Source organism: Chenopodium album, chromosome 4 (assembly GCF_948465745.1).
Source record: "Chenopodium album chromosome 4, dcCheAlbu1.1, whole genome shotgun sequence".
Taxonomy (NCBI): Eukaryota; Viridiplantae; Streptophyta; class Magnoliopsida; order Caryophyllales; family Amaranthaceae; genus Chenopodium; species Chenopodium album.
The window spans coordinates 24,482,858-24,491,238 of NC_137837.1; the positions used below are offsets into that span (position 1 = coordinate 24,482,858).

The following is an 8,381-nucleotide window of genomic DNA, read 5'->3' on the forward strand; positions in this document are numbered from 1 at the left end:
AAAGTATTTTAGTCATATAATAGTCATATAATAGTATTTTAGTCAGATAATAGATTAAAAATTTCATATAATAGGAATTAAGCCGATTTAATTTTTTTTGTTGTAATCGAGGACGTCAGTTATTGAAATGACCTTTCTGCTTCTTTGTTCCCTAGTTTCGCGCGCTCCCACCGTTTTCTCTTCTTGTTTACGGAGTACTATTTATTAACTCAAGTGAAGACAAAAAAAAAAAGGATATTCTCCTCTAACTTTTCATCTTCTATTCTCTGTTTGAGTGAAGCATTTTCTGGAAAAACTTTGCACGATCGGATCATAATTGCATTTTAAGGTAAAATTCTGATTTTAATTGTTGTGCTTTGGTGATGAATTATTGATCTATTTAAGGTTTATTATGAAACGCTATTTATTTTTAAAAAAATCCCCTTTCATATGCTAATTATTTTCAGTGTTAGGTTTAATCTTACAATTATTTTTATATTATGTTTATTTTGCGTTTTTTATTAGTATTTATCAATTTGTTGTTTGTTACTTAAGTAATTTACTGCATGAATTATGAGTAACAGTTCTTGAAAAACAGAGTATTTGTTGCATGAATTATGTGTAATTGTTGTTGTGTTAATACAATAATTATTGTGTGTTTTGTTAGGTTATATGGATCCAATAGATGACCCTTATCATATGGTGGCTCTAGAAGATGCCCCACATGCGTTATCAATTCCAGAAATTTTATGCATGTACATTTTTCCTAAGTTGCCCCCTAAAGCCCAAGGCATGTGCAACTGTGTGTGTAAGCACTGGAATGAACTATGGTTTTTTAAGGCCTGGATTCCTCATCATGTTAGAGCCCAACATGAAAGTAAAAGGTGGTGGATGGCCAAAGATATAATTAGGAATAATGGCTATGGCTTTCATAATGGGATGGTTCAAGATTGGGCTGAATTTTTGGATGGGTTGCGTTGGTTATTTAAGGATGAAGAAGCTATGTACAGCAAAAAAAGGAAGAGGGAGGAAGCAACTCAACCAGTTATGCAGAAGAAGAAAATTAAGCTTGAATAGTCTTGTTGCTGTTAAAGTATAACTTGATGGTTTAGGTAGGAATTAATGTATAGAATCTAATATAGTTTCTTATTTTATTAAAATTAATGTAATGATGATTTTGAAGTACTAAGTTTATGCTTTTTGTATTAATTTATATCCCTTGTTTTCATTGTAAAGATGATGAAGTTTTTTTATTTTGTTCTGTTTCTGTTATGGAGATGTATGAAGAAGGCATTCATTTTGTATTAAAAATCAGAAATAATATTATTTCTTTCATGATTATTATTTGTTTAGTCAGATATTATATTATTTAGGGCATGATATAAATCATATTTCTCAGAAAATTATTTTTGTTGTATTTTTCTAAAGAATTTTAAATTTTAATTCAGTTATTCGTATATTATAGTCAGATATAAAATAATTCTAGTCAGATATTACTATATTTTAGTCAGAATTTAAATATTTTCAAAGTTTAATTAGTGTTAATATATTATATAAGTTACGTCAGTTATTAATCTATTTTTATCAGGAATAATAATATATTAGTCCGTTTTTAGATTATTTTGATCAGAAATTACATGAAATTCATAAGGAATTACATGATATTCAAATAAATTCATTTTATAGTCAGATATTAGATAAATAATGGCAGTAATTAATAAATTTTTGTCAGGTATTATAGAGTCAAAGTCAGATATTATATAACTCATGTCAGTTATTAATCTATTTTTGTCAGGCATAACAATTTGTTAGTCAGAAATTAAAGTGTTTTAATTACATATTAATTATATAATGTCAATTATAAATCTATTTTCTTCATTAGTTTTTATATTATTTTCATCAGATATTACATGATATTCATTAGGTATTAGTAAAGTTATAGTCATTACTTAGACAGAAATCAAATAATTTCATTTTACAGTCAGATATTATATAAATCATGGCAGTAATTGACATATTTTTGTCAGGTATTAAAGAGTTAAAGTCAGATATTAAATAACTCACGTTAGTTTTTAATTTATTTTTGTGAGGCATAACAGTTTATTAGTCAGGTATTTAAATGTTTAAATTAGATATAAAATTTTAGTCATCTATTCGTATATTATAGTCAGATATAAAATAATTCTTGCCAGATATAACAATATTTTAGTCAGGATTTAAATATTTCAGAGTTTAATTAGTGTTTAGTATTTGATATTTTTAACTCAGAAATACATTTAACTTAGACAGGAATTAGAAAATATTAGTCAAATAAATGTGTTTTATCTTAGGCATTGATTGATTTAAGTCAGGCTTAATACTTTTTTCAGGTAATACATTATATAGTTAGTTTATAATTATCAGGAATTAAATAAAAAATTCAAGATTATTTTATTTGATACAAAACATATCCCAATATAAAATACAAATACAAATATTAAGCTGAAACTGCTTACCTCTGGTATGACATTGCTCATTGCAAGATCTAGATCAGTGAAGATTGATTTTGGTTCAATTCCACACATTGACTTTTTGAAGATTGAAAGCAGCCAAACAAATTTATCAGTCTTTTCATTAGTTATGAATGCACATCCAAACATTGTTGTTTTCCAGTTATTGTTTATACCAACAAATGGAGCACATATCAACCCATATTTGTTTGTTCTGTATGTTGTATCGAAGATTAAAACATCACCATAAGCTTTGAAATCTTCAAGCATTTGGGAGTCACGCCAAAAATAGCTCACAACATTATTTTCTTCTCCAAATTTCAATCTATAAAAGAATGAGGGATCTTGATATGCTCTTTCTTGAAGGGTGTCTAATACATTTTGCATGTCTCCACCTTCAACCATACTCATTTTCACCCTTGATACATAATTAAGGTGATCTCTCTTAGTATGACCTACACATTCTTCTCCTCTAGCTTCATTGCTTATATAATTATAAGCATCCATTGGTTTAATACCACTCTTAATCATGCTCTCAATTAGCTCACCCATTGGAGCTGATATTTGCCTTTCTAATCTTAAGTGATGTCTTTGAACTGTTATTACCAGTTCATGATTATGTTCCAACTCATGTGTAAGAACAGCAAATCTACCTTCTGTATTTTTCTTAAAACGAATATGAGCTTTGCATCCAGTTCTTGTTTCATTTACCTCCCTTTCTTTTCTCTTTCTTTCATCAGTTTTAACCAATATGGGTATTTCTACTGATTATTGTTCACCAGCTATCTTCATTTTACCCTTTGTATGTTCTTCTTTAGAGCATCTAAAATAAAACTCATATAGTTTATCATTGGTATCTCTTCTTTTTGTTGATTTTCTGACACTGAAACCAAGTGATCTTGAATGAGCTTTGTATAAAAAAAAAAAAAATCCATCATTGTAGTCCAACACAGTATAACCTACTAAACATCTACTTATGTTTTCATCCTTTTCATATTTGAAATAATCTGCAATAATTTAAATATAACTCATATCATATCGTATTTTTGTCAGGAATTACATTATTATACACAGTAATTAAATATTTTTTAAAATTTATAATACTCAGGAATTAGCATTTCTTAGTCAGAAATTAGAATATCCAAATCAGGAATTACAATATATTAGTCAGGAAATAAATTATCACAGTCAAGTATAATATTAGTCAGAATAAAGGAATAAAATAATAAAATTCAGGATTTATATAGGAAATGAAAAAGATATAGATAGTATTAGTCAGGAAATATATAATAATAATCAGGTTTCATATAATAATAGTCAGTTGGATTTTTTAATTTAGTCATAAATACATTCAAATTGTAAGGAATTAGATAATAATAGTCATGAAATAGATAATTATAAACAGGTTCAATATAAAAATAGTCAGTTAAATTATAGCATACAGGAATTAGATTTTTCAATCCACTAATAAACATTTTGAACTTGTCAGAATCAGATTATTTTCACAAATTACCAAATTAGTCAGGAAATAGATTCTATACGTCAGAAATTATATTGTTTTTGTCAGAAATTAAACTATATTAAACGCATACATCATTAAATTACAGAGCATTTAATTATCAATATACCTATTATAGCAGCATCTTCATCTCTTTCTTCAGCATCTCTTTCTTCATTGATGTTGTCTTCTATAATTACATTATCTGCTGCATACATTATTAGCATTAGTATATTTGAATTTTACTTTAAAATTATCAGAAAAATAGATTCAAATTTAAATTAATTTTCTACGACTTGTTATATATACAATTCGAATTAAAATAGCTTTTATTGCAAGTTATTTGTCGAACTTAAATGCTATCGGAATATAATTAGCATTGATTTTAAATTATAAGTCGAAATTAACTACGATTTCAAATTGAATTAAATTATGCTTCATTCTAAATTAATAACGATCTGTAATTTCATAAGCATTGATTGCATATTATAGGTCTACATTAACTCGAATTTACATACGATCGGAAATTAAATCGAAATTTAATACGATATGAAATTCAATTTGGCTTGCATATAAATTATAAATCGAAATTCATCATACAAATTAATTATTACATTTCACAAATATTATTTGAAATTAAAAACAATCTGAAATTATGAATTGTAATTTACCTTTTTCAGCAGTAATTGAGCTAGAAATTGATTCTATGGGTGAATCAAATTTTACTTCAGTCATCATTGTGTTGTTTGATTTCTCCATTTTTTTTGATTTGAATTGTTTGAAATTTGAATATTTGAATGCTCTGAAATTTGAGGAAATGCAGTCGTTGAATTTCGTCGAAATGAAGGAGTGTGAAATTTTGAGAAAATGACGACGCTCAAAATTTTAGGAAAATGATTAAAACAAAAAAATTTAGACATTTTATTAAATGGCGCGCGGGCTTTGGTCGGGTTTATCAGGTCCGCGCCTTTTTCATTTACAGCCCGGTCTCATGTAAGTCCAGTCTCACACAAAACACTTTGTTTGATTAATGTTACATGAGTTACTTGGTCAGTGTTATAAGGGTTACTCAATTTTTATTATAGGAGGTTACTTAGTTTTTTTTTTTTTTTTTTTTTTTTTTTTTTTTTTTTTTTTTTTTTTTGACAAGAAGAAAAAGGAATTTCATTAATAAAATATCGCCAAACGGCACTTACATATAATTCTTAAGAAATCAAGAATTCCAGCACAAGTACACACCTTAAAACTAAATACATTGTAACAATCGCCTTTATAAAAAACTTCATCTGAAGCAATACAATCTGTGAGTTCGCACTGATTCGGCTTGAAATCCACGGATGCGTAGTCTTTTGAGTGAAAATATTCATGTGGTCCTCCGAATTCTTGTAGACAATATGAAACCCTAGATCTTCAATTCTTATCATAGAAACATAAAAAGAAAATATCATCATCTCAAGGATGAGATCTGTTTATTATTGAAAGCAAACGGTCACATAGTGTGGCCAGCTGCACACAAATCGCGCTATTAATTGAATTGTCTCCAATCATCAATATTTTTTTAAAAAAAATGTGAATGAGATAATCCAATAAGATTTCACATTATTATGTTTATTCTTACGAAAATTCACTACAAATAAACAATATGTAACGTGTTCGTAGTCCAAAATTTTCACATGTTAAAATTAAGTTTAATTATATGATTTAAACACAAGTTTTTTAAATAAAATAATTAGAAAGTAAATTTCATAACGCTTAATATACTACCTAAAATAAATACCGTTATCAGTGGCGAATATATAACCGGGGGGACGACAACTAAACGTCGCATCATTTGACAAAAATATATATATAAAAAATTAAACATAACGATAGGTTTATAGTTAAAATTTTACAAATAAAAAATCGACAATTTATAATTAGTCCTACAATTCAAAAAAAGATGGAAAAAGTACATAAAGTTTAATATTAAAATATAATTGCATCCTTCGAGTCTTCATATTTTGAAATCGATTAATGATTTTTTTCATCAGGAACTTGTAAGAACACTTACTTCTCAATAAAAGTGACCAAACAATCATTCGTAAATTGGTCACCCATGTTGTTTCACAACTTACTTTTGACATATGTCGTTGTGGAGAATACTCTTTCAACACTTGCCGTAGCAACAGGGAGAATCAACATCAACTTGATAAGCAAATATACAAGAGGTTATGTCTTATCCTTCTTGGTATTAACAAGCATCATGGAAAGAGAGTTAAGATCACACAAATTTTGAAATCTCTCATCATTGTGCATAATCCATGAATATATCAAGTTGACCTTCAAGTGTCATCAAATCAAAACTTGAAAATTCTTCGGGATAAAAAGAGGCTAGTTTGAGTACCTTTTCTTTGTCAAAAGATGAGAAGTTATCTTTAGAACTTAAGCAAGCCATACAAGCAAGTAACTCCATGCTTCTCTCACTAAATCGATTATCAAGCTCTTGAAGATGCAAATAAATCACCCCCAAAAATATTTCAACTCGAAAATGATGTAGATTTGTTGTCTTTTCGACAAAGCGTCGTGATTTCCTAGCATCCATAGTGGGACACATCAATGCCATGTTTAGTGCAAAATAAAGTAACTTTGTATAAGAGAGTCTCCCACCCTTATTCCCTCATTTTTTTGCAACACACTTTTTGTGAAAGTAACTAGTTCCATTTCATTTACAAATCTTGCTCCTTTATTTGCAAAGCAATACACAAATCATTAGTGTAACTAAAAATAGTCAACATCAAGTAAGCAACAAAAATAAAATCAAATGACTCTAATTGTCCTAAAACAATTTGAGCTTTAGACTTATCTTCTGATGCACCATGTTTCCCAATGTGAACAAGTACCTTAACAATTGTAGAAAACAAGCGGATGACATTTACAAGACACTTGTAACGAGAACCCGAACGAGTATCTTCGGGCCTTTTCAAACCAAGCTCTTGATACAAACCTGATCCACTGAAAATTTCCCCCACTTCCAATGCTTGAGTAACTTCTTGAGCTTGACTATTACGAATCATTTCTCTTCTCTTGAAAGAAACTCCAACAACATTCAACAAGTTTGCAAGTATTTCAAAAATCCAACCACAACTATCATTCCTTTTAGTAACGACAACTAGTGTTAGTTGAAGTTGATGAGCAAAACAATGTATACAGTAGGCTCTTGGAGTATAATTCATAATTAAAGTATTATTTCACCCTTCATATTACTAGCCCCATCATACCCCTTGCCCTCTTATCATAGATGGACTCAATGAATATTCCACAAGTAGTGACATCATTGCATCTTTAAGAGATAAAGCGGTAGTATCATCAACATGAACAATGCCTAAAAATCTCTCCATTACCTTTCCACAATTTCTATCAACAAAGCGCAAAACAAGAGCTAGTTGCTCTTTTTGGGACACATCACTTGACTCATCGGCCAACATAGCAAAGTAATCATCACCAAGCTCTTCAATTATGCACTTAATCGTTTCTTTTGCACAACAATTAATAATGTTTTTTTTTGGATCGGGGGAGAAGTCATTTGACAATTTCCAGGTGCATTTTCAAGAGTATGATCACCTGCTTCCTTAACCTTATCTCCTAACCATTTCAATAGCTCAATGAAATTACCCCTATTATGAGACTCATCACTTTCATCATGGCCACGAAATGCCAAACCTTGCCCCAAAAGAAACCTCAAACAAGTTAAAGATGCATTCAAACGAATATAATATTCATTTTTAATCACCTCACTTGCCTTTTCAAGCATATTCACAATTGATTTATTTTTCCCATCTTTTAAATTCACATATTTCTCATAAGCAAGATTATGAGTACTCTTAATTCCACCAACATGCTTCTCAAATCGTTCCGGTTTATTCCATTTCCTAAACCCTCCATCAACAAATGCATCACCTCCCATATTATTTTAAAATTCACCTTTGAACAAATAACATACAAAACAAAATACGGCATCTTTTTCAATGCTATACTCAAGCCAATCCCATTTGTTGAACTAATTCACACTAAAACGATGCAAACCTCCTACTTGTCTTTGAGGGAAGTTGTGAGTTTTTGGTTGACAAGGTTTTTTTAGAATATAAGCTCTCCTTACTGCATTTTTTTGATTTGGGGGATAATCCATTACATTCATTCTTTTTCCCGGATTATGGGGAAGTAGTTCAACATCATATATCAATTCTTCCTTCTCCAGTGGTACATTACTAGTACTTGTACCACCACCATTATCTACAATATTTTCTTGAGTTTCGGGGGAGGTAAATGAAGTGGATTCATTTCCTTGAGATTTCATTCTTTTAAATATGAATTGTCGAAGATCGGGTTGTTTTGACATGTCCTAATTTAATCATTAAGAATGCAAACAATGAATCAAT

General features: G+C 29.2%; 1 protein-coding gene across 1 annotated transcript; it reads right to left on the minus strand.

Moving 5' to 3' along the window:
- Positions 1–6,671: 6,671 nt before the first annotated feature.
- Positions 6,672–7,909, minus strand: LOC145627798 (uncharacterized). Its single transcript, XM_081680144.1, has 3 exons — positions 7,567–7,909; positions 7,224–7,453; positions 6,672–7,028 (listed from the first exon to the last, which is right to left on the minus strand). Exons 1-3 carry the CDS (start codon positions 7,907–7,909, stop codon positions 6,672–6,674), a joined length of 930 nt encoding a protein of 309 aa, XP_081536270.1.
- Positions 7,910–8,381: the final 472 nt, after the last annotated feature.